This window comes from Oncorhynchus clarkii, chromosome 26, assembly GCF_045791955.1.
Source record: "Oncorhynchus clarkii lewisi isolate Uvic-CL-2024 chromosome 26, UVic_Ocla_1.0, whole genome shotgun sequence".
Taxonomy (NCBI): domain Eukaryota; kingdom Metazoa; phylum Chordata; class Actinopteri; order Salmoniformes; family Salmonidae; genus Oncorhynchus; species Oncorhynchus clarkii.
The window spans coordinates 18,033,267-18,061,162 of record NC_092172.1 but is presented as its reverse complement, the minus strand read 5'-3'; the positions used below and the strand labels follow the sequence as shown (position 1 = coordinate 18,061,162).

At 42.7% G+C, this 27,896-nt stretch overlaps 1 protein-coding gene across 1 annotated transcript; it reads left to right on the top strand.

Annotated features, from left to right (window-relative positions):
- LOC139384505 (myotubularin-related protein 10-like) lies at positions 1-27,780 on the top strand. Its single transcript, XM_071129320.1, has 16 exons — positions 1-605; positions 785-845; positions 7,513-7,649; positions 8,628-8,700; positions 14,571-14,713; positions 19,889-19,982; positions 20,322-20,469; positions 22,509-22,596; positions 22,846-22,934; positions 23,188-23,318; positions 23,474-23,543; positions 24,066-24,136; positions 24,234-24,406; positions 24,734-24,904; positions 25,079-25,261; positions 25,524-27,780. Exons 1-16 carry the CDS (start codon positions 549-551, stop codon positions 26,145-26,147), a joined length of 2,313 nt encoding a protein of 770 aa, XP_070985421.1. The 5' UTR covers positions 1-548; the 3' UTR covers positions 26,148-27,780.
- Positions 27,781-27,896: the final 116 nt, after the last annotated feature.

The following is a 27,896-nucleotide window of genomic DNA, read 5'->3' as shown; positions in this document are numbered from 1 at the left end:
GTCTGTCTCTGTCTCCTCCCGAAGGTAAACATGGCCGCTGTGCCTATAAAGCGAAACGATAGCAAAGCTTTGGATATAATGCTGCTAGCTAGCTAAATACCAAAGTTATCACTGCTGTATGCCATCAGGGTTTACGTTGTGGAGTTCTTCTCCAGCAATCTAATGAATGGACCAACGTTCTGCAAATGGAATGCTTGCTAGATAGCTTTCTCTACCAAGTTGTTTCACGAACTAAAACTTGCTTGCTAGCAGCGAACTGCAATGTTAGCTTACTAGCTCGCTAGGACACCCATAGCTCGCCAGCACAGCACAACAGCTGTGTGTTGACACGAAAGGGGATCGCCAGCCAGCTTTCTCAGCCTGATCCAAATGGAGAAATCTATCTCGAAAAATGGATTGTATTTGACTACTTGACATATTCAGCAGTTTATTTTTGAGCTGTTGTGCTATCGCGCTTACACGTTAGCTACGTTTTGACATTATTTTCTCACTGAAGTCTTGGAAGTATCCATTGATCAACTTTAGTTGTTGGACTCGAGCTATTAATAATGTTTTCTGTGAAGCCCATGAAACCAACCTTTAAATCCTACCTTCCGCCTTTACAGGTGAGTAACCTTACTTTACTAGCTTCGTTACTTTGCCCTCAGTATACTTACTATAACTTGTACTACTGAGTAGTTAGCTAGGTAGAATTACTTGTTAAATCCCTAGCTACTGTATATGTTGTGCATTTAGTTTGCTTATTATAGACTAACAAACTGTCTCTGTTTTACCTTTCATGCAGACTGATCTGAAAAAAATTCCACAGCCACCTATCAAGAAGTTAGAGGCCAGGTTACTTCCAGGTGAGTTTACAGTTCCCTCTGCCACAGCTAACTTGTTGCCTCTGCCTGTTCTATTTAACTAACAACTATGTTATGAGTATGTAGAGGCCACATAAATTAAACCACCCATCAAAATATTTCACTCCTGAAAAATAACCAGTAAAGGCTGATCTCATCCAGTTATACTCTTTCTTCTCATGCTAAGGTAGAAGATCACTGGCTGGTCATTGAAATATCAGTTAACTCCTGTATCTCTTCAGCTAAATGTAATTGGTTGTTTTGAATGTGTACTCTGTCAGTGCACCTCACTTGTGGTTTTGCCCACAGGTCATTTGCATCCCTAATTGTCACATTAGGCTGTGGTAATCTAATCCAACTGAGTCTCTTTTTTTTCTCTGGGCTGTTTCAAGTCACCATGGCAATGCAGTGCCTGCCTGGCCTCCTTTTCATCACTGCAACTAACGGTGCATAATTTAGCCTTAGTTAACAATGGGCTGGTTCATATATTCCTTCCTGCCTTTGCAGTCAAATCCCAGCTCAGAGAGGATGCGAGTTGGTTAATGACTGTCTTAAGGAGAATACAATAAGAGATTCACAAGGGTATTTTTCCTGTTCACAGGGCATTAGTCACTAAAAGCTATTTACCACGTTTAGTGTGTTTTTCTCCACCAATGAGTTTTTAATGTGTGGCAGGACCTCAGGTTTTTTTTAATTTTTATTTTTTTAACATTAAGTTCGCAGTTATTGTGTGAGCTAAACTGACACCCAACCTCTCCATATTACATTTTGCTCCAGTATATTAAGATATACAAGGAGACATTATAAATAAAATGAAAATTCTGTGTATGTATCTAACCATCACTTATCAAACTGTATACAGGGAGGGGCCATGACCCCCCCCCCCCATAAACTATTGTTCCAAAAAGGCCAGGATGTGTAACAACATTCTTTGGCATTTCGGTTCATTCATGGCTGTTATGGAGGCAGAATCTCACTGATATAATGGAGCAAGATTGAGAAACACTTGACCATATAACCTTGAAGTATCATTAGGCCTATATCTGAGTCTAAGGACAAGTAATGAACCAGAGGTTGTGCTGTGGGACAAATTTCCCTTTGAGGCGTTCACTCCTTATAATTAAGCAACAGAGGATAGACCTTCCCTCATTCTAGAAGCAATTAGCATGTTTTTTTTACGCTGCTGAAATAAAACCAAAACGTTGTATTTTATTGCTATTTTCTCTGCTTTGCAGGGCTCTACGCTGATTTTTTAAATATTTTTTACAAGGAACACATGTGCGTCTAAGTTTTAAAATGTTTGCGTACACAAAGAAATTTAGGAGCGCAGTGAAAAAATATTTGATGTAATAATGCTAGAATCCTTAATTTTTAGGATCGCACAGTAAAATATTTGGGCGCATATGTGAGTAAAACAGGTGCACTGTATAGCCCTGCTTTGGTTGTATACTTCTACTCTTCTCTATTTCTCTGCTCTATTTCAGCTGATCATTTTAAGATGCTGGTATGTTTTTATAGAGGGATGGCCGCTGTTCTTTGACTGGAGGTTTAGCTAGTGTTATTGCTGGGTTCTGCCAGTGTCTTTAAATGAATGCTGGCAGTGAAAGTAAACATGAGGCCCTCATGCAGTGCCACCTGACCTTGCGTTACAAAATAAGGTAGTCACCTCCTCTCCCTCAACTGGACTACAAACAGTTTAGCCTACATTGAATCTCAGGTTTGATTTTACACCATGGCCTATGTTCTGATCTTTAGTTCATGGCACTGTGAAGATGGCCCTGAATGGGGAGACTTTGGCTTTGTTTGTGGGCTTCCCAGCTCCTTGGCAGTGTTGCTATGCAACTTGAATGTGACCCATTCAAAGTGGTCTCTGATTGAATGAGCCATTCAAGTCTACACCAAACTGACCAGACAGAGGACCACAGTGGAGCTAACTCATCTCAACAAATAATCTCAACTGTGCTCTCTTCTATCTTCCCCTCTCTCTCTGTGTTCATCTGTCCTACCCCTTTAATTTCTGTAGCTCTCTGTTTATCTCTCTGTCCTCCTCAGATTCTCTCCATCCCTGGCTGGTCCTTTGCTGGCTGCCCACCTCATAGTGAACTGTCTGGTTGAGATTCTCCCTCTTCTCTGAATTGAATATTTTTTTCCTCCTCTAGGCCTAGTTCTCTCTCTCATCCCCCACTCTCTTTCTCTCTCTCATACTCTCACCTTGTATGTGACTTGTGTTTCTGGAGTGTGTGGGTGTCCAAACATAGACGACCAACATTGACTGTCTTGTTTAGGCTCCTCGCTGACACACTGTCACCTTTATGACACATGTTCATCTCAACTGTAGGCATCTGTAATGATAGTTAGACAGGTACTTTAATAGATGTCCCACTGTTGTTTTCTCAGTAGGAGAATGTGAGCTGAGGCCTCTCCTGAGGCTGTGGAAAAATGTGCCTGGCAGTGGTGTTTGCATGAGACAAAGCGCACTCTCTGTACTCCCAAACACATTCTCACCTCTCTGGCCACATACTAATGCTGTCCTCTGTCTCTCTTCACCACGTAGTTTGTCAGCACGGGAGTTTTGCTCCGTTAATCACACAACCTAGGCTAATATGGGCAAAGTCATGAGTTTCTCAGAATGACATGTCTTATCGCTATCCATCAACAATGTCAAATCAAATGTAATTTGTCACATACACATGGTTAGCAGGTGTTAATGCAAGTGTAGTGGAATGCTTGTGCTTCTAGTTCCAACCATGCAGTAATATCTAACAAGTAATATAACCTAACAATTTCACAACAACCACCTTATACACACAAGTGTAAAGGAATGCATAGTCAAGATGCAGTAGGTGATATAGAGTACAGTATATACATATGAGATGAGTAATGTAGGGTATGAACATGAAGTGGCATTGTTGTGATATATGAAGTGGCTAGTGATACATTACATCAAGATGGCAAGATGCAGTTGATGGTATAGAGTACAGTATATACATATGAGAATTTAAATTTAAAAAATTAAATAAAAAATTATTTCACCTTTATTTAACCAGGTAGGCAAGTTGAGAACAAGTTCTCATTTACAATTGCGACCTGGCCAACATAAAGCAAAGCAGTTCGACCCATACAACAACACAGAGTTACACATGGAGTAAAACAAACGTAGTCAATAATACAGTAGAAACAAGTCTATATACGATGTGATCAAATGAGGTGAGATAAGGGAGGTAAAGGCATAAAGGCCATGGAGGCAAAGTAAATACAATATAGCAAGTAAAACACTGGAATGGTAGATTTGCAGTGGAAGAATGTGCAAAGTAGAAATAAAAATAATGGGGAGATGAGTTGAGTAATGTAGGGTATGAGAACATTATAACATGGCATTGTTTAGTGGCTAGTGAAACATTTAATTACATCAAGATGCAGTAGATGGTATGTGATGGTGTTACTGGTGCACTTTACTCCACTATTGTACAGGTGGAATGCTGACGTATATCTGTCCCTTTTAACTGCCATCTTTGTTGTAACTGAGGCATTTCTCCCTAGTCTCGTGTGACTCAGAGGGGATTGTGATAATCACTGTATACAGAGACCGTGTTGCGTCTCTGAGCCTGTGTCCCTCGCCACCAGCTGTCCAAACTGTGATCTGGTCTGCTAGGTGCTGTACATAAACACAGGCGGCCTGCTTTGAAAGCTACAAAACCCCAGGAAGCAAAGCCAGGTTGTGGCTAGTTGGGTCAGTTGGCCTGTCTGATCACATTAATAGCCCTATTGGATTTAGGGGTTTGTGGACTTAGTCAAAAAGGAGAACCTCATCCTTGGAAGTGTTTGTTCCCTCCAGTATGATTACATGATATACATGTTTTTGACTTGCCAATCACACACCGGATAGGCCTTGTGATTCTTCTGGATCTGTGTTACCACGACCGTGGCCAACTGCCATTTATCTGAATAGGCACTGAAAGTAGCCAACTCTGTGATAATAGCGAGTGCTATGATGTAAGCGGTTGATGACATGACCACAGTACTGTTTGTTAGATGTTGTGGTAACCCAGGTTACTTACTGGCAGAGTTGCTGTCCAGTGGGGGTTCAAGGCTGCAGTCCAGGCTGTGTGTGGCTGTACTGTACTCTTGTGTCAGACCCGTCAGCATTCTGCCTCCACAAAAGAGTTGTTAACTCATCAAGCCTGCAGATTATTAGACCCAGCTTTTAAAATAAATACATAATTTTTTACCTATTTAACTAGGCAAGTCAGTTAAGAACAAATTCTTATTTTCAATGACGGCCTAGTGGGTTAACTTTCCTGTTCAGGGGCAGAACGACAGATTTGTACCTTGTCAGCTCGGGGATTTGAACTTGCAACCTTCCGGTTACTAGTCAAACGCTCTAACCACTAGGCTACCCTGCCACTTTGGAAGTGAACACTGTAGTGTCGGATGGGGGTGATGGTGGGCGCTTGCTGACTTGTCCCACAATTACAAGAGCGGCAACCTATTTCTTCAGTCTCTCTCTCTCTCTCTCTCTGTTCCTTGTCTGCTCTTAATCCATGCTGAGAAACATGACCGTTGATCTCCACCTTACTATCCCCACTATCTTCAATAAGTCTCACAGGCCGTAGCGTTTTATTGTTACATTAAATAACTTGTAATGCAGTGACACGGGTCATATAATGTAGCTTGTAAACAATGTTTTACATGGATTACAGGCAAGAACAAATAAGCCTAGCCTTGGGTGAAATGTCCTATACAATGAGTAGCCTACACAGTGCCTACACAGTGCAAGATTCACCTGGAAGTCAGCATTTCATTCCACTTTGTACGCCATCTTTATATCAATGTACGGTCAGGCTGTAATTTGGATGTACGGTCAGGCTGTAATTTGGATGTACGGTCAGGCTGTAATTTGGATGTACGGTCAGGCTGTAATTTGGATGTACGGTCAGGCTGTAATTTGGATGTACGGTCAGGCTGTAATTTGGATGTACGGTCAGGCTCTAATTTGCTCATAGACAATGCAGTGTGTATAATGAATGCATCAAAAGAAACCAGCTAAATGGAAAGTGACAGATTACTGTTGGGCTGAATGGGTTAAGCTCACGCTGACTGAGGAAAAACTGTCATTTTGACATGTGAGGATCCTGTTTGCAGTGCTGGGCCTGGTTCTCTTTGGCTGTTCCCTGCCTGTCCTACGGTAACCCTCTGCAAAGCAGCTCCAGCTGTTATGGATGGGCTGGCCTATAGTCTAGTGACGCTGCAGTGTCGCTCACAACCATACTGCCACGATATAAAACGAGAGGGAATCACAACTGCACTGCATTCATGTAATGTACTAGTCTATCATAGTCTCTTCTACTTTAGGTCTTCACTTCATACATAGATTAAGCATGAATTTACCAATCATGAAATGCCAGGAACTTTGCACTATGCCAAGGTATCAGCTGCATTCATTGAACTGGTCATTGTTTAGATTTCAAATGTTTCAGAGAGACAACGGTTTGTCATAAACATTCATGTCCATCAAAGTTGCCAGAGAGTTTGCGAGCTCGTTACTGTCAGACCTCTTCGGTTCAGTGACACAGGAAACGGCAACATCAATAAATACAACATTCATGGTTTAGTCTAGAAAGTTACGGTCTAGTTTAAGACTGGGTACACCGGTCTTTGATGAAGAGGGGTTTTGATCTGGATGTAAAACTTGAGAGGAGGACCTCGATCCATCAAGCAGCCTTACTAACCAAAGCAGTCTGTCCGTTTGAGGCTGTGCTCAGTAAAAAGTTTATGCTGGGTTCTCAGTTCTCCTCATGGCAGATCATTTTCCCGGGAGGAGGACAGCTAGGCCCACCTGATCCCCATTCTATGGCTCATGGGGTTTCCCTGGCAAGCCTGTAGTGCATGGGCTGAGTCTGTGAACTCCCACTGAATGGCCAGAGAGCGAGAAGGATCCTGGAGTAGAAACAGTCAGCAGTGTATGTGACTCATGAGCTCTTTTTTTTAAATTGAAAAATAAATACCTCTTGGAGCTGTGTGCATCTGGGCTATGGAGGTAATTACAAAACATCTGTTTGTGAGGAGGAGAGAGAAGTCGTGTAAATGGAGGGAATCCTCTTGAGTTTCAGACACCAGGTTGTCAGGCTGTGGGTTTTTGTGTTGTGTCCTGAGATGCTACTGGAACCAAAGAGGGGTTAAAGTGTAGAGGTCACAACGGGCTATAAGGCCTATAAGTTAGGTAACAGAGAGTTTTGTGTTGACCTCCTCTGTCATGAAGCAGTCTAGCTATTCTCTGACAGGTATTTCCATCACCCTGACCCAATGCCTCAGACTGGAATGTGGGATCATTAGAGCCAATTCGAGGGTCTGAGAGGAGAAATGCACAGATCACTCTCCAGCAGTGTAACAGGATGCCTCTGGCTGGATGGCAGAAGCCTGAATGAGACTAGGAGAAAGATATTTTAGTACGTGATCATTCCACTTCCATAGCATATTTCACCCAGCTTCATTCATGTCATATTACTCAGCCATCAGTCCCTGTTTTGTTTCATCCGCTATAAGACTTTTAAAATAACTGTGGTTAACACTCACCTTCTATTTATGTCCCTTTTTAGGCCTATGTTTTCTACCTCTTTTCTTTGAAACCTAAATGTCATAGTTCATGTTACTTCCTGTTTGTCATCCTCAGGGGAGATTGTGGTGAACGAAGTGAGCTTTGTGAGGAAGTGCATTGGAGCAGATAGCAGCCATGGTGACCTGTGGGGGAAGCTGATATGCACCAACTTCAAGGTTTCCTTCATCACCCATGATGCCCTCCCCATGCAGGTATGTTTTCAAGAAGGCTGCTGAGGGGAGGACCGCTCATAAAAATAACTGGAACGGCGCGAATGGAATGGCATCAGACGCATGGAAACCGTGTGTTTGATGTATTTGATACCATTCCACTGAATCCACTCCAGCCATTACCACGAGCCCGTCCTCCCTAATTAAGGTGCCACCAACCTCCTGTGGTGCACTCTGTGTGCCCCTCTCCCAAAAATGACCGTAGCTCTATGGGCTGGTTACCCAGATTAATCCGAGACAATCTCCATTAAAATGTATTTTTATTCCACGACTAGTCTTAATCTGTGTCCCGGGAGACTGACCCTACATGATCACACCTGAGTTTATTGGAGAAAGTGTGGTCAAGGTTGTCACACGATAAGCAACATGTGGGATAGGCCTGTTGTCTGTTGTAAAATACCCATCAACAAAAAGGTTTGTAGGACACTGCTGTCTTTCTTCCAGTGTCAGATGTTTTATGTAACCTCCCACCCTGTGCTTTTAGACCACCTGTTTTGTGTTAAGCTTATTTTGATGGCTTCACCTCTTAAACAACTTAAGTGAGTCATCCCAGATCTGTTTACTTGAAAAACAGAAGTTTATAGGACTCATGGAAGGATGTCACTACTCTTGGACATTTAGCCTTGATTGTCATTGATTGCAAAGTTGTGGATTTGCCTTTCAGTTCAAATGGGTTAACTTTGAGATTTACACATTTGCTCAAAAGTTGTCAATGATCTCCATTCATCAGCTGATTCCATGTTAATCATTACATTTCACTGAAATGCAAAAACAACAGTATCATCATCATCAGTGTTCCTGGCAGAGCAATTCCAGATGGTTCAAATGTTTTCCCCTCAGCTGTTGATAACGTGGTGCAGTCTCACCCCGCTGCAGTTAAAACCTCTGGTCTCCCAGGAACTATTGTGTGCTTTTTCCCCAAGATACCTCCTCTCCTCACCATGTGTTGTGTTCTCTCAGAGGTTCCAAGTTGTCAACCGGCTGCTTGGAGAGCACGATGTTCCCCTGGCGTGTGTGGAGCAAGTGGTGACAGGTAAGACCATGTGCCATTATGCTAACCATGGTGACAAGATGGCAAACAAACTCAAACAGAATTCTCCACCAAAATAGAACTCAGTGGAAAGTAGCCTACATATGATGCTGACAGTCCCTTTAGTCCAGAAAAAAAGAGCAGGTTAGGTTCCTGACAGGTAATGTTTATTATTTTTTTAAACGCCTGTGTAAAATAAATTACCTATGAAACGCATTGCCCCTCACGAATCTGTCTCTGACCAATATAGTGGATTTTGTCAGACACCCCACACTTGGGCCGCTACAGCTATAATGCTTCATCTACACCCAGCTGTTAAATTATGAATGCACAATGGGCAGGTTGTGCTCTCCTCCTTTGAAATCCCCTTGAATGTTTTTTCTGTTGGCTGAGGGACCAGTCGGATCTCTCAGATCCAATCACATCCCATCTGTGTGACCTCAGTTTCTGTGTTCAGGTTTTATCTGACTGTCCTCTACCGGGCTGATTTTTAGATACACACCATTGACTTAAACCAGTTTTGGTGACTGCCCGCCTGCTCCCCCTGGTCACCGATCTGTTTTTAGTATCTCCATAGATGAGGTCATAGCCCAGACAGAGGGCCCTGGCTGAAAAGCCTTTTCCGGATTAACCTTGTTTGTGTAACTCATAGCCCCACTCTCTGCTGACATGGCTGGGAGCGTGGGGCTCTTGTGCTGAGCTGATAGAGCATGAAGCAATGTTTTTTACTCAGTACGCCCTCAACAAAGGTGCTTTATGAGAGCCTTGGCTTGGCAAAAACACTGACCCAATGCTCCACCCACCACAAACCGAGACGAGGCATAGGTCTTATCCTTGTCTTGTAAGGTTGAAAGTGTGTGCAAGTGGTGGTACACAGGCCAAGACTGGATTCCTGGTACCATGGAAACATGCATATCATCCTCTTCCTGTTGTAAGATCATTAAATAATGAACAAAAATATAAACGCAACAGGCAACAATTACAGTTCATATAAGGAAATCAATGAATTGAAATAAATTCATTAGGAAAATTGTCGTACTTGAGGAAAAGTAAAGATACCTTAATAGAAAATTACCCAAGTAAAAGAGAAAGTCACCCAGTAAAATACTACTTTAGTAAAAGTCTAAAGGTATTTGGTTTTCAATATATTTAAGTATCAAAAGTAAATGTAATTCCTTATATTAAGCAAACCAGACAGCACCACCTTGTTTTTTATGTATTTACGGATAGCCAGGAGCACGCTCCAGCCCTTAGACATAATTTACAACTAAAGCATGTGTTTAGTGAGTCCTCCAGGTCAGGGGCAGTAGGGATGACCAGGGATGTTGTCTCGATAAGCGTGTGAATTAGACCATTTTTCTATACTTTTGTTTAGGAAAGTAGTGAAGTAAAAGTTGAAAAAAATATAAATAGGAAAGTACAGATACCCCAAAAAAATGACTTAAGTAGTATTTTTCCTTAAGTACACCACTGGGCAGGGGCGCAGCCACGGGTGGGCGTGGGACAGCATAGGCCCACCCACTGGGGTGCCAGGCCCAGTCAATCAGAATGAGTTTTTCCCCACAAAAAGGCTTTATTACAGACAGAAATGCTCCTCAGTTTCATCAGCTGTCCGGGTGGCTGGCCTTCCCGCAGGTGAAGAAGCCGGTTGTGGAGGGGCTGGCGTGGTTACACGTGGTCTATTGTATTTAGTGTGGTTGGACAGACTGCATTCTCTAAACGACATTGGTGGACATTGTCAGAGAATGGTAACGTTCAATTCTCTGGCAACAACGCTGGTGGACATTGAGTTTCTTCATCTTTTTATGCCAATAACAAATCCACATACTGTATCAACACAGAACCCTCAAATTGACACCCTTTAGGGATTGTTTTTCCGCTACCACCGCAATATTCATATGATAACAACTCCCGCACAGACTCAGAAGAGGCGAAGGTCGAGAGCCATGCGTCCTCTGAAACACAACCCAACCAAGCCGCACTGCTTCTTAACACAGCGCGCATCCAACCCGGAAGCCAGCCGCACCAATGTGTCGGAGGAAACACCGTACACCTAGTGACCTGGTTAGTGTGCACTGCGCCCGGTCCGCCACAGGAGTCGCTAGTGCGCGATGAGACAAGGATATCCCTACCGGCCAAACCCTCCCTAACCCGGACGACGCTAGGCCAATTGTGCGCTGCCCCATATTCCTCCCGGTCGTGGCCGGCTGCGACAGAGCCTGGGCTCGAACCCAGAGTCTCTGGGTTTTGCATCGCGATGCCACCCGGGACACCAAAATATGTACACATTTGATCAATATACTCACATACCCAAACTGTGTTCAAATACCTGTAATAATATACTGTATACTACATACTTTATTTTTATATACTTCATACTATATGCTATTAGTTCATTTTAGTACATTGTAAACAAGCCGTAACCTTTCAGTTGAGCTTAGCATGTCTACCGGACGTTGATGCTGTTGCTATGCAGCCTCTTACTAGCTTGTTAGCATAACAAATTACTAGTTTTGTTATTTTACAACTTCAGGTGTTTGGATTCAGACTGTTCAGAGCGCACACTACCCGCTCTCGACTAGGAGCAGGGTTGATCTGAGCGTTCTGACCTCACAACCGTCGTCAAGCACCCAAGCTAACTGTCTAAAGTTGGCTAGCTTGTTAGCTACTTCCAGACACACATAAGAGAACACCTCACTCTAACCATTTTACTCTCCCTAGCAGAGCTGGTTATCCAAAGTGTTGGTGACTGTAACTGTGCTGCTGGCAACAATGGCCAGAATTAAATGTCCGTTGAGAACGCACAACGACTATACCATTTAACTAAGAATGACGTGAATAATCAAGTTAATAAACGTTGGGTAGTTAGTTAGATTATAGTTAATATACGTCGAACTTGCCAGGGAGTATACGCTGCCAACTAACATTAGGTAATGTTAACTATCTAACATACTGCTGTAATGTTGTGCGGTTCATAAGGATAGCATAACTAACAAATTGTCAGCCAACATAATGTAACTTGGAGTCATTACTTTAGAACGTTGCTCAACATTTTCTTAACATTTGTCATAATTATTTAAATGAATGAATTTGTATCTTGAGACCAATAAGCATACTACATACTCAATTGAATACACATAGTATGGTTAGTGTGGTTATGCTGAGTAAATATACTAATGTTGATTTGTGAACCACTGCTGTATTGAGCTTGGGATTTTTTGTTAGCCAGTTTAGGGGTGTCAGGTAGCCTAGTGGTTAGTGTTGGGCCAGTAACCGAAAGGTTGCTAGATTGAATCCTGACGAGGTAAAGATCTGGCATTCTGCCAATGAGCAAGGCAGTTAACCCACTAGCTAACATACTGGTGTATACTGCTTTAATGCTAGGCTAAAATGTAAATGTGCCAGTTCACAATAGCATATCTGAATTCTTTATTTAGATTGGAGTTTTGCCGTCAGCAGGGAAATGCTACCCAGTTTTATCCACGATTAGATTTTTTTCCCATATTCGAGCCAAATTGGTAGAATGCTCTTGCGCTTCTTTTAGTGCCTCTATTGCTTTGCTATAGTTGACCTTTTCTATGATGGTTATTTCTGCGCTTCTCTCAATGGTGTCAAGAGTTTAGATTTTCTCACTCACAGGTTTTAATATGTGCCAATTAAAAAAACTAAATCCAAGATAGTGTTACCCACTTCCCAGGAGAGAAGTTATGGTATTTGTGCCTTTCAGTTGGTCACGGCACTTGATTCCTTTGCATTAGAACTAATAGTGAAGCGTCTGCCAATGTTCTACTGGAGAATATGGAAGACCTAATGTCTTATACCATTGTCCCACTTCAAATATAACTGTTGTTGACAACACATATTACCAAAATTAGGGTAATCATCATATAAATCTCTCGTCAATACACACACTCAGGAAACATAAACACACAAAACAAACAGTATTTGGTTAAGAACGTCTTCCTTTGATATCATTTAAAAAATGAGTTATTTCTTCTCCATCAAAATATTTTTTATTACAATATGTAATTTTACATTTTGTAGCAACTTGGTAGTTTCTCCTATGCACATTTCAGTGTAAGGTTTAAAGTTATAGCTGGTATGACCTTTTTAAAAAAAAAAAAAATATATATATATATATATATATATATATATATATATATATATATATATATATATATATATATATATATATATATATATATATATATATATATATATATATATATATATATATCTATATATATATATATATATATATATATATATATCTATATATATCTAAAATAAAAAAAATCTACGTCCTTCAGAGAACAGGATTTTCGAAGTGTTCTTAGAACAGGTTTTTATAAGTTCCCAGAACTTTCCCCTATTGGAGGTTGCGTTTAAGAAAATCAGTCTCACCCTTAATTTATTTAGTCTGTTTGGAATGGCAAATCCACTCACTGACTCTCCCTGCCGGTCCGAGAGGGTCCCTTTTCTGCTCTGCTTAGTCGGAGTGTGGGGCTCCCTGCCATGTCTAACGCAACCTCGGTCTCCTCGGGAGCAATCAGGAAACGGAGTTAGCCATCAGATCCGTGTCGCCAAATTGTCAGAAATTCTATCGGAAGAGACTGCAGATTCTTTCAAACAACAATTTTATTCTTAGATTTGCAGAAATGAAGCAATCAACCATCACTAAGAATAGTCAGAGTTGAAAGCTCTACAGACCGAGTTGGCTCTCAGCTTTTATAGAAAAGTCCAACCTCATTGTTTATGTGGCAGTTAGCAGATGTGTGCAAACAGGGATGCGTAACAGTGTATAAAAGGCGTTTAGTTTGTCTCTGTAGATAGCTGACGTTGCCACTATTGTCTGTTCCTTCCTGCATGTTTCCATACAGAGGAGTTCCTACAGATAGTACAAACGGGATGTTACATACTGCGGTCGCACCCAGCTCTTATCTGCACGCCCAGACTTAACTGTCCCACAAGACAACAAGCCTGCATCAGGAGAAAAAAAACACGAGCATATAACAATGGACAATTATCTAAGTAAAAACGGCATAGTATGTCTAATTTAGTAATTTTCCACTACAACATTACTACAGTCAGCTTGCCAATTGTACACACTGTCAACTTGAAACATATGTGTTGTTGTGTGACAAAACTGCACATTTTAGAGTGGCCTTTTATTGCCCCCAGCACAAGGTGCACCTGTGTATCAATCATGCTGTTTAATCAGCTTCTTGATATGCCACACCTATAAAGTGGATGGATTATCTTGGCAAAGGAGAAACTCACTAACAGGGATATAAACTAATTTGAGAGAAATAAGCTTTTTGTGCGTATGAAAAATCTCTAGGATCTTTTGTTTAATCTCGTGAAAAATGGGACACTTTACATGTTGCGTTTTATAGTTTTGTTCACTATATTATAACTGAAATAAACAGTTGAGTCTTGTGGAAGATGTTTTACCATATGTAATACTCGAGGAACCTCAAAAGATTATTCTGTATTCAGAGTATTACCCCATAAAGGGTCATCCGAACATGAAGAATGAAGTTCCTCATTTGTTTTTAGACAGCTGAGGTCTGGTGGATCAATTTAAGTTCCTACTTGGTTGAATTTCTCTGAAGCTCTGTGGTGACATAGATAATCAGTTTTTCTGTGGAATCTTTGGTCACTCAGTTTCCCACTTCCCACATATACATTACCCCTCACTATACTAGCCTTGTCCCAGATCTTTGCTGTATGTGCTTTATCCCAACTCTTCTAAAGAAAAAACATTAGTCCTACAGACCTGGGACCAGGCTACTACTGTTACTATTTGACTCCATTAGCCCTAATAAGCACTGTCTCGCCCCTGGTCTTTGTTTTGTGTTTGTTCCTCTCAGTGAACGATGCTAAGGGGAAGCAGAAGGTTCTGTGTTCCAACCAGAAGCTGAAGTTTAATCCCACCGAGCTCATCCTTTACTGCAAGGACTTCCGAATCATCAGGTTCCGCTTCGACGAGGCTGGGCCCCAAAGCGCCAAGAAGGTTTGTGATATAAGCTTTCTGAACAAAATGGACACTTTTGATGTATGAACACTATATAAATTGACATGGTGTTGACTCTTGAATTGAACCTGAGGCGAGATACCAGCAATCTAGCATGGTAATCCTCCAACTCAACTCTGCCTCACCACTACAGTGGATTAGTTTCTAAGAGGATTTCACTGGTAATTCACTGTGGAATGCCTCTGCTGTCAGTATAGCTGTTCCTAAAAGACTGCCACTGTTAGGTTTTAAATATTTTTTAATCATCTCTTGTTAGTCTACATGATTATCAGAGTTCAATCCCATTATGTGAGTATGAGAGCAAACATGCTGGCAATGACACTAGTTAATCCTTTATTTTGGATGAGTAAAAATGCCATGTAGCATGTCCTCTCCCAGAAAACCAAACAGCTGTATGTGTATGGTAACATCATTGACAAACACACCAAGGAGGCTTTTGTAGAGCTCGTCTCCTTGGAGCCTTCTGGGGCCATGTAGGCTGCCCTGTATCCTCCTCTCTCTTTCCTCTCCTCTCCACCCCTCTTCTCCTTCCTCCTTTCCACTTCTCTCCTCCCCTCTCCACCCCTCTTCTCTCCACCCTGTTGAGCTGCTCTCTGATGAGGGGATTAGTCTGTCTCCCTGGTCGGTGTTTCTTTCATCCTCCCTTCCATCTGGCTGGCTCAGAGCCTGTGATTGGCCAGAATTAGCTCAGCCTGACTCAGGAGGAGTCAGGGTGGCATTGTCAGCATGTTGTTATTATCAGCATGTATTGCCTTTTTATGGTACTTTTCTTTTTTTTCAAGTAAGAAAACGAAGTCAATGAGATTATGCTTAGATATGTGTACAGGATGACTTGATACACATGTCACGGAGTGCTGCACAACAGCTGTTGTTGCTAGGCAACCTATGTAGAAATGAGTGTCAAATGAACATTCCGCATTGACTCTGACTCATCTCTCTGAGCGAGTGGTGGATTATAGTCACAGATGTATCATGTCTTTAGAGTGGAAACAAAGCACTGCTCAAAGGGCCCCAGGACCCCCATGTGAAGAGTTGTGGGAGAGGTGTGTTGGATTGTTTTACTCACTGCTTGTTTTTGTTTGGTGTGAAACAATGACTTCCCTAATTTCTGACAGCAAAGCCAACAAACTAACAGGCCTGGTAAGAGCATCCACCTGGAGTTACTGAGCCCTGTGGGCCTGTTGAGCTCATGCTGGACAATGTGAGGCTGTGTGCAGGGAGAAGGGAGCCAGCCAGGTAGGAGGGAGAAGGAGCCACCCTGTGTATAACCTGCAAGCCCCTTAGTACATGTGAAGCCTGGATAGAGGCGTTTTTAAAGTCCCCACAAAAATCAACCAGGGAACAAAACATCCATTCAGCCCTCTAGTTTCTGATCACTCTGCAAACACACATGTTGTTGCACCCTGGGTTCTGGTCCAAGGTCTCAGAAGCCAGGGGGCTGTAAGTTCATTCTAATGTGTTATGCGGAGGAAGGCCTCCAATAGTTCTTAGCAGCAGCCCTGAGTCCTCTGCATGGCCGTGGCAGGGAGACCGCAGACCTCAGTATATCTTCCTGACAGCCTGCTTCTATGTACACACGTAACCTTAGATCTCCAGCCAGAGCGCATGCCACATGGGAGCAGTTTGTCAGCGACGGGGGGAGCTAGCACTTGAAGCGCCTCAACACACACCTGAAAGATATTGAACTAAGAAGTAACTATCAACATTACCTGGCTACTCTACCTTCCAGGGAGGGGAACCCATGACAATTTGATTTGTTGTGTCTTGGGCACTGTTATGACCGCTGTTTTGAAGTCCAATGGTAACTCCTGGTTGTTTCTGATTACACATGGTGTTTTTTATGAATGGGTGTTTCTGCTGTAAGTATTGTAATGGTACATAGTGGGATTTAACTGTACTCCCTGTGCCTATTTCTATATGGGGACACAGTGTAATTACTGTGGGGAGCTAAACCAGGGCTCGGTCCTTGTTTTTCTTTGTGACATATGGAATGAAGCCATTCTATAATAGCTTATTATACCGAAGGAAATTACAGAGTTGGGAGCAGTCTCTCTCAAATACACACGGAGACGCTCGCACACACACAAACATGAACACAAGTTCCTTCCTTGCATCCTGTGTTTTGGTCGCAGCTCCTCCAATGAATGGACAGCATTGTGTAATTCTATGCCACTGCCACTGATGGAAAGCTCCAAACGCCAGACTCCGCCCTCTATCCCAATAGAAATAGGCGTTCTGCTAAGGTTTGCTTTCCTAGGTTTCACTTAAATGAGATCCTGGCTGCCACGCTTAACTCTGAATTCTTGGTGCAACTTAGCTACCCAGATAGTCCCAAGGCACAATTACAAATACATGAGTGGTTCAATGGTTGAACTTTGCTTCTCAAAGTTTGCCTTTCATTAGAAATAGTGAGACACAAATGTAATGTCTTCGTCACTCACTTAAAATGAAATGCATCACGTGGTGAAATTACTTGGGGTTTTTTTAATGGTCAAATTCAAGGTTGACAATCTATTTTACTCTTCATCGTTCAATCTACCCTTCAAGGTGCAGAAAACATGACTTAGTGCCTCAGCTGTTGAGGATGTCTGGGCTAAATAATACATTCTGCTGTTTAAATGGTGGAATCTTGTAGTAAAGTTAGAGGCCCCTTGTAGCCAAGGCACAGCTTGAAGTGGTATTGAAAGTTCCCATGCAGGTTCCTGAGTCTTTAGCCAATAAAAACAACTCTTGTAAGAGGTGAACAGAAAAACACTCTGGCCGTGGTCAGCAGACTCCGAGGCAGCCAGAACGTGCCTCAAAGAGCATTTCAAAGACACAACTCATTGAAAAGGGACATCATATCCTATGGAGTCACCGACACCTCTCTCCATTCACAATACAGAATGATCTGCCGTCACATCTTAAAGATTCTAGCAGACCATCTCCCTTAGATTGTATTGTTGGGGCCAGGAGTTTTTCCAGACTCCCTGACCTGACAAGTGGTGCATTTCCATACAGGGTTTACCCCAGTGTTTTACCCAGAAGTCTCAGACTTTTCTGTTTCCATCCACAGTTGAAGTCGGAAGTTTACATCAAATTTATTTCAAATAAAAAAAATATATATAGCCCATCTTACATCAGCTGATATATCAAAGTGCTGTACAGAAACCCAGCCTAAAACCCCAAACAATGTAGGTGTAGAAGCATGGTGGCTAGGAAAAACTCCCTAGAAAGGCCAAATCTAGGAAGAAACCTAGAGAGGAACCAAGCTATGAGGGGTGGCCAGTGCTCTTCTGGCAGTGCCGGTGGAGATTATAACAGAACATGGCCAAGATGTTCAAAAATGACCAGCATGGTAAAATAATAGTAATCACAGTGAACAGGTCAGGGTTCCATAGCCGCAGGCAGAACAGTTGAAACTGGAGCAGAAGCACAGCCAGGTGGACTGGGGACAACAAGGAGTCATCGTGCCAGGTAGTCCTAAGGCATGGTCCTAGGGCCCAGGTCCCCTGAGAGAGAGAGAAAAAGAAAAATACAAACACTTAGGTTGGAGTCATTAAAACTATTTTTTTCAACCACTCCACAAATGTCTCCTTAACAAACTATAGTTTTGGCAAGTCGGTTAGGACATCTACTTTGTGCATGACACGTAATTTTTCCAACAATTGTTTACAGACAGATTATTTCACTTATAATTCACTGTATCACAATTCCAGTGGGTCAGAAGTTTACATCCACTAAGTTGACTGTGCCTTTAAACAGCTTGGAAAATTCCAGAAAATTATGTCATGGCTTTAGAAGCTTCTGATAGGCTAATTGACATAATTTGAGTCAATTGGGGGTGTACCTGTGGATGTATTTCAAGGCCTACCTTCAAACGCTGTGCCTCTTTGCTTGACATCATGGGAAAATCAAAAGAAATCAGCCAAGACCACAAGTCTGGTTCATCCTTGGGAGCAATTTCCAAATGCCTGAAGGTACCACGTTCATCTGTACAAACAATGGTATGCAAGCATAAACACCATGGGACCACGCAGCCGTTATACCGTCTCCTAGAGATTAATGTACTTTGATGCGAAAAGTGCCAATCAATCCCAGAACAACAGCAAAGGACCTTGTGAAGATGCTGGAGGAAACGGGTACGAACGTATCTATATCTACAGTAAAATGAGTCCTATATCAACATAACCTGAAAGGCCGCTCAGCAAGGAAGAAGCCACTGCTCCAAAACTGCCATTTAAAAATATCCAAACTATGATTTGCAACTGCACATGGGGACAAAGATTGTACTTTTTGGAGAAATTTCCTCTGGTCTGATGAAACAAAAATAGAACTGTTTGGCCATAATGACCATCGATATGTTTGGAAGAAAAAGGGGGAGGCTTGCAAGCCGACCAACACCATCCCAACCGTGAAGCACGGGGGTGGCAGCATCATGTTGTGTGGGTGCTTTGCTGCAGGAGTGACTGGTGCACTTCACAAAATAGATGGCATCAAGTGGGAGGAAAATCATGTGGATTTAGACATGCCAAGAGGTCTCTTCACAGTCCCCAAGTCCAGAACAGACTATGGGAAGGCACACAGTACTACATAGAGCCATGACAACATGGAGCTCTATTCCACATCAAGTAACTGATGCAAGCAGTAACATTTTAACAGATAAAAAAAACCTTATGTAACAGCAGGGACTGTGAAGCAACACAAACATTTGCACAGACGCATGAATACACACACAATAACATATTCACTATACATACACATTGATTTAGTGGTGGTGGAGTAGGGGCCTGAGGGCACACAGTGTGTTGTGAATGTATTGTAATGTTTTTTTAAATGGCATTAACTGCCTTAATTTTCCTGGACCCCAGGAAGTGTAGCTGCTGCCAAAGGTTTTTAGAGCTCTTTACAAATGTATTAAAAATCTATTTGTTTTATTTTTTTATAAATTTGCAAAGAAATCGAAACCTGTTTTTGCTTTGTCTTTGAGGTTTGTGTAGATTGCTGAGGAAAAAAAACAAATGTTGTCCATTTTAGAATAAAGCTGTAGCGTAACAAAATGTGGAAAAAGTCAAGGAGTCTGAATACTTTCCAAAGGCACTGTATGTACTGTATATTTACCTGTTCAGTTCCTTCCTTTTGAAGTCATGTGTTTGCCCCACCCTGTGATTTAAGGTTTGCCTGGCCATCGCTCACTACTCCCAGCCCGCTGATCCCCAGCTGCTGTTTGGCTTTGAGTACATAGGGAAGCAATACTATGGATCCTTGGGTAGGTGTACAGTACACTGCTTAATCATCTGGTTCTGACTGAAAAGGCTTTGACACACCCTTATTCCCTGTGGTCTGCCAAACTGTTCTAGCTATCAATAGCGTCCCCACTGTACATGTCTTGACATGTGAGGAACCTAAAGGAAAACATGCTGAATACACTGTTAAAAGAACAATGTGATCAATTGAGTTTTGTTGGAACACCGGGGCATTGGTTGTATCAAATGTGGCTCTTCAATAAAGAACATATATTTACAGTCGTTGCAATGTTTGAGTTGAAGGAAACACAGCAAGCAGGTGTGTGTTTTTAATTAGCAAGCCCTCACTGCTACATGTTCAGGGGAGCGAGTTAATGGAGTAGATCCCGGAGGAGGACTGCAGATGCCCCTGTTTGACCGGCCCTCTGAATGGGACAGAGAGATCAAGAGAACTGGTGCAGCGGAGTGGAGGGTGTGCTCCATCAACGAGGGCTACGTCGTCTCACCCAGGTGGGGCTCACATAGTTTAGGGGAGTGGGGATGGAGTGGGAGGGAGGGTTACTGCAGGCCTGAGCTCATTTTCTAAATGACAACATGGATTATTACCAGATTTGGATTATGATTAACATACAGTGCCTTGCGAAAGTATTTGGCCCCCTTGAACTTTGCGACCTTTTGCCACATTTCAAGCTTCAAACATAAAGATATAAAACATGTATTTTAAAATATGTTTTTTTTTGTGAAGAATCAACACAAGTGGGACACAATCATGAAGTGGAACGACATTTATTGGATATTTCAAACTTTTTTAACAAATCAAAAACTGAAAAATTGGGCGTGCAAAATTATTCAGCCCCTTTACTTTCAGTGCAGCAAACTCTCTCCAGAAGTTCAATGAGGATCTCTGAATGATCCAATGTTGACCTAAATGACTAATGATGATAAATACAATCCACCTGTGTGTAATCAAGTCTCCGTATAAATGCACCTGCACTGTGGTAGTCTCAGAGGTTCGTTAAAAGCGCAGAGAGCATCATGAAGAACAAGGAACACACCATGCAGGTCCGAGATACTGTTGTGAAGAAGTTTAAAGCCGGATTTGGATACAAAAAGATTTCCCAAGCTTTAAACATCCCAAGAAGCACTGTGCAAGCGATAATATTGAAATGGAAGGAGTATCAGACCACTGCAAATCTACCAAGACCTGGCCGTCCCTCTAAACTTTCAGCTCATACAAGGAGAAGACTGATCAGAGATGCAGCCAAGAGGCCCATGATCACTCTGGATGAACTGTAGAGATCTACAGCTGATGTGGGAGACTCTGTCCATAGGACAACAATCAGTCGTATATTGCACAAATCTGGCCTTTATGGAAGAGTGGCAAGAAGAAAGACATTTCTTAAAGATATCCATAAAAAGTGTTGTTTAAAGTTTGCCACAAGCCACCTGGGAGACACACCAAACATGTGGAAGAAGGTGCTCTGGTCAGATGAAACCAAAATTGAACTTTTTGGCAACAATGCAAAACGTTATGTTTGGCGTAAAAGCAACACAGCTGAACACACCATCCCCACTGTCAAACATGGTGGTGGCAGCATCAGGGTTTGGGCCTGCTTTTCTTCAGCAGGGACAGGGAATATGGTTAAAATTGATGGGAAGATGGATGGAGCCAAATACAGGACCATTCTGGAAGAAAACCTGATGGAGTCTGCAAAAGACCTGAGACTGGGACGGAGATTTGTCTTCCAACAAGACAATGATCCAAAACATAAAGCAAAATCTACAATGGAATGGTTCAAAAATAAACATATCCAGGTGTTCGAATGGCCAAGTCAAAGTCCAGACCTGAATCCAATCGAGAATCTGTGGAAAGAACTGAAAACTGCTGTTCACAAATGCTCTCCATCCAACCTCGCTGAGCTCGAGCTGTTTTGCAAGGAGGAATGGGAAAACATTTCAGTCTCTCGATGTGCAAAACTGATAGAGACATACCCCAAGCGACTTACAGCTGTAATCGCAGCAAAAGGTGGCGCTACAAAGTATTAACTTAAGGGGGCTGAATAATTTTGCACGGCCAATTTTTTTTTTTTTTAAAGTTTGAAATATCCAATAAATGTCGTTCCACTTCATGATTGTGTCCCACTTGTTGTTGATTCTTCACAAAAAAATACAGTTTTATATCTTTATGTTTGAAGCCTGAAATGTGGCAAAAGGTCGCAAAGTTCAAGGGGGCCGAATACTTTCGCAAGGCACTGTAGCTCATTAGTGTCATAATCCTCACCAGGCAGAATGGTAATACTTTATGTAACACACTTAGGTAATGGCTTACATTGACACTTTATGTAATAGAATCTTTGTTGAGATGGAAATGTAGTAATTGCTTCACTTGCTGCCACAGATTTTGAGTTATTTCTTTTCATATTGTGATCAACCATTCGGGAATCTGCTGTGGCTAATATGGCGCCTCACTCAGTGGCATGAAATGTTAACCTCTTGCCGTTTGGAGCATCTCTGTAATGCATATTTCCCTCTTATCTTTCTCTCTCCAGTCTCCCAGAGTACTTTGTGGTCCCAGTGTCCCTGGCGGATCAAGACCTGAAGCAGTACTTATGTTTTTTCACTGCTCACCGCATCCCTGTGAGTGGCCAGCCTCTCATCTCAAGAAACAACAGCTTTTGCTTAATAAAAGCCTTTCTCGCTGTTTTAGAAACAGTCTGTCTAGGGAATTCTGTCTATCAAGCATTAATGACGCTGATTTATTTTTTGAAGTGCTTTGAGAGGAGTGACTGCATTTTGAGTGTATGTGAGTGTTTGTAAGTGAGAGAACGAGGGAGACTGTTTGTGTGGCTGCTGAACCATGACAAGGTGGTGTGTGTTTCCCTTAAGTTGTGGTGCTGGAATCACCCCAACGGGAGTGCCCTGGTGCGCATGGCCAGCATCAGTGACCCACTGCAGCAGAGGAAGCTGGACCAGAGGTACAATAAGACTGAATAGAATGTCAATGAAAACATTTTATTTGTTGATGTTTTCATATTGTTCACTACAACCATCTGTTTTCAATTTTCTTTCAAATGGTGTGCTTATCATGTCAGCACTGTGATTTGTTGTTTTGGCATAACTGACAAGTGAGATTGCCAAACTATTCTGTCCAGACTCGCAGTACCAAAGAAATAAATGAACTGCTTAAGACCATTTCCAACAGTCTTTTCCTGCCTTGTGTTGTGGTAGGATCTGTAGTGCCATAACAAAGAGCCACCCACAGCGCAGTGACGTCCTCAAGTCCGACCTGGACAAGAACCTGCCCAACATCCAGGACATCCAGGCTGCCTTTGTCAAAGTGCGGCAGATCTGTGTCATCGGTAAGTCGGGGGAATTGAAATCAATCAATCAAATTAATGTTGTGATCTATTTGTTAATTCGTTTTTTATGAAGGCACTTTGTTGTTCTTAGGCTTTTGTTGCTGCTCTTAGGCATTCTGAACGCGCTTAGGATATTTAACTGTGTTTGTGTGCAGAGCCCTTTGAGGAGTCTGAGGAGAAGTGGCTGTCGTCCATGGAAAGCTCTCGATGGCTGGAGTATGTCAGGTATGTACAAATACTTAGACACCACTGGCTCAGCAGGTTGGCTCACCTTGCTGTTTACACGGGCAGTGCTGCTGTCTTGTCCTGCATGAAGTTTCATTTAGAAAAGTACTAGCATTGACAGACGCTCCTGCTGGTTCTCTCTCTACCAGCTGGTAGGGGTGGCAGGGTAGCCTAGTGGTTAGGGCGTTGGACTAGTAACCGAAAGGTTGCAGTTTCAAATCCCCGAGCTGTTCTGCCCCTGATCAGGCAGTTAACCCACCGTTCGTTTCTTGGCCGTCATTGAAAATAAGAATTTGTTCTTAACTGACTTGCCTAGTTAAATAAAGGTAAAATAAATATATTAGTCATTTTATTTCCACTTTTTAATGGTGGTAATATTTACGGTGCAACTACAGGATCATGTTGGTTGGACTCAAGTTTTGGTCAGAGTTAATGAATGACGTACTTAAGATGTATGTGTAAGTGTTCCATATTTGTACCTAGAGTAAAGTCAACTGTATCCTGTGCTATTCCTGTGTCCAGGGCCTTCCTGAAGCATTCAGCCGAGGTAGTCTACTTGCTGGAGGGAAAACATGTGTCTGTCATTCTGCAAGGTAAATACATGCTTTTGTCCTTTAGTCGTGTGTGTGTCTGTCTCTGTCTGACCTGTATTTCTCTCTCTTCTATTCTCTCTCTCTCTTCTCTCTCCAGAGGAAGAAGACCGGGACCTGAGCTGTGTGGTGTCCTCTCTGGTACAACTGATGCTGGACCCTCACTTCCGTAGCCTCACTGGTTTCCAGAGCCTGGTGCAGAAGGAGTGGGTGATGGCTGGCCATCGCTTCCTCGACCGGTGCAACCATTTGAAGAAGAATGACAAAGAGGAGGTAGGCTTAGTCTATTTGCATACTTGAAATGGAGCTTGACATGGAGTTGTACTTTGAAATGTTGTCATTGTTTTGTGCCCAGTGATTTGAATCATTTAGCATTTTAGTCATTTCGCAAACTCTCTTAACCTTAATTCATCCTGTAAGCCGCGCTGGATAACTGCCTTGCTGAAGGGCACATCAACAGATTGTTCACCTAGTCGGCTCAGGGAGTCAAACCAGCAACCTTTCGATTACTGGCCGACCGCTTTTAATCACTAGACTACCTGCCGCCCTTAATCACAATATTCTTTCCCTTTCCGCTCTTCCTCTCCTCCATCCCCTCAGTCTCCTCTGTTCCAGCTGTTCCTGGACTGTGTGTGGCAGATTATAAATCAGTACCCAGCAGCCTTTGAGTTCACTGAGACCTACCTGACTGTGCTCAGTGACAGCATGTGGATCCCTGTATTCAGCACCTTCCTCTTCAACTGTCCCCAGCAGCGCACTGAGAACAGCATGGTGAGGAGCTCTCACACACACACAAAAAGCGACAAACACAGGAAGTTCCCCCTCAACCCTCACAACATAGTTGCGGTTGTATTCAACTCCGTCAACGCACCTCTGATATGATACAGCTCAGAACTGTGTGCAGCTGTATGCAGTATTAGTGACCTTACCTGTCTTCCTCCACAGGACTTTGCTAAGAGTAAGTGCATCCCTGTGGGGGAGGAGAAGGCCCTGCGTTTCCCCCCTGTCTGGGTCTGGTCACAGCAGTTCACCCCCAAAGACCAGGCCCTTTTCAACAACCCCATGTATGTTGGCAAAGGTGCCACCTGTGTTCAGAATGGAGCAGTGAAGTCCTTCAGACGCACCAAGGTCAGTTTGCGCTCTTTCTTTGAGAATGCAAATGAATACAAAGAGTTCTCAACCACCCCATAACAGGATAAGTACATTTCAATTCTAGAGAAAAGAAAAGCTATGCAAGACTATCCAGGGACAGTCCCAGATGCCTGGAAATAACCTGAATTCATGAAGATCAAAATGTCATGTTCCTCAAAGTAAAATCAACACCATCTACATGCATGTACATTTTAAATGAAATACCTTGTTAATGAGTGTATGTTCCTTTATCTCCCAGAAAAACTACAGTTCTACACTCCGAGGGATGCCCTCTTCCCTGAGGAACATCCTGATGGACGGCCATGACAGCCTCACCCTGACCAGACGGAACTCCCTGGTGTCGCGGCTCAAACCAGACTTCTCCCAGATCAGAGAGGTGGTGGAGAGCCCAACAGAGCGCTTCTTCAGGGACTGGGTCTCCCGGCCCGCAGACCTACAGGGGATGCTCATCCCCCAGCTCCTGCCTTCACACCTGGCCCTGTGGAGGCTCTACTTCCTGCGCTGGGTCCCTGAAGCCAGCATCCCTAAGGGCGGCCCTGTTACCGCATACCACAAGCTCTCCCAGCTGGCTGATGAAGTAGAGAAGCTGCAGAGCCAGCTACGCCAGTACAAGGGGGCCACTCCGGCCAGCACAACGACCTCCACCCCCAGCGCCCCCCCATCAGACCACAGCAGGATGTACTTTAAGGCCGGTTCCACCCACGAGTCCTCTTCAACTCCAGAGTACCTTAGCTCCTCCTTCCCCTTCTCTCCCGTGGGGAACATGTGCCGCCGCAGCATCCTGGGCACTCCTCTCAGCAAGTTCCTGAACGGGGCAAAGATATGGCTCTCCACTGAAACTCTGGCCAATGAGGCACTCTGAGGTCCCGTGGCTAAAGTTTTCACTCAAATCAGTGCTTAGAGTCCAGAAGGGATGTCCTATCATGCTAGAGGCTGGAGGCTAGCTCAGTTGAATATGATGTGGCTGTTTTGTTTTTGCACAAGATTATTCGTCTTTGCTTAAATCGAACATTTCTTCAGGGTTTTGTCAGAGTTGCTCTCTGTAGGAAGTCACTTTCGATTTCCATTTTCATAGTTTTAGATTCAGTACGTAGAATGTTAGTGGAATATGATTTTGTAGTGACGGATATAGCGCTGATGACACTTTGCGAAGGGAAAAAGGAGCTGTGAGGAGGAGTTAAATCTGTGGTAGACACTTATCGCTTTATTTGTATCACTTAATATAGTTTAGTTGTATTTCTAGAGACCTTCTGGTAAGGTACTGCATTAATTCTAGAATGAAGATTAACCAAATCATGAATAGTGACAGGAGAAGGACAGACGGAGCTATTTACTATTAGGCCTTCTTGCAGGAAATGATCATCAATCACGTAGTGCACCAATAAAATGCCAGGGAACCGGCACTGGAAAATGCCTTCACCGTTTGAGACAAGAAATTTGTGGACATTCATCAATCAACTTTTTCCTTGATGGCTTTGGCATTGAAATGCATCAGTATCTGGACATGTATGTTTTGGCGCTGTGGGCAGTAAAGAACCGCTGGGTATGCTGGATACCAGTCCTATCATTACTGTACACCCACACAGCCTGAACTGATGCTGCTAATGGCTGGACGCCGCCTGAACTGATGCTCAGACAATCATGTCTATTCACCATAGTCAGGTGATGTGTTTTAGAGTGGGTTTGAAGTGGAGACATGTAAACAGTTGGAATCTGTTTTCTCTAATGAGCCCTCATTGCTCCTTCACCTGATATTAACAAGACAAATCCCAAATAAGAAGTGAAGCTGTATGAAATAACTACTGGTAATGGTGGTGGTTGTTTGAATTAGGAGAAGGTGAAAATAATATACTGTTTTTATTTCTATTCTAATTATGGTACTTACTGTTTTTTAGACCCAACTTTTAGTTTATATACCATGAATGCACAGCCCTTGTTTTAGTTTACCACTAATTCACACCATTGATGTTATTGTATAGCAATTGTGCTCCTCATTTGACACAATTTGATATTGAACAACAGTGCACATATTTATTCAGTTATGCAAATGTTCAAATACAGGGATATAGGAAATTCTCAGTGCCTTTTTAGATGGAAATGTGGCTTTACTTACTGTGTTCAATGTACCGGTTCACTTCGATCACTTATTCTACTATGCATGTTACACCCAGAGTAATGACATCAGGAGAGACTGAGTACTTCAAAAGCTGCAACTGGAAGCCAATTTGAAGTGCTTGATCTGAAGGAACACCATGTTGGGATTAATGTTATGTTTTACCTTTGCTCTGTGGAGTGTCACTGTGTTAGATCACGTTTGGAGATACACATTTATGGCATTGCAGAGCACTTGTTGGACAATTGAGTGGTCTGTAGTGCAATGTTGACCCTCTTCCCCCCTTCAAAGGCACTGTCAATACTCTGACCACAGGGGATCACAGCTGTAAGGCAAAATGTCAATGTAAAGGAATGTAGAGCAAATAAAAATGTCAAATGTCTGAAGTTGTTTTTTGTTATTGGGGGGGGGGGTGTGTGAATATTCTTCGACTCGGTATTTCAGACACCCAATAGGGTGGCTGCAATGCTTGTGACTGGTCTGGATTGGAAAGCTGTC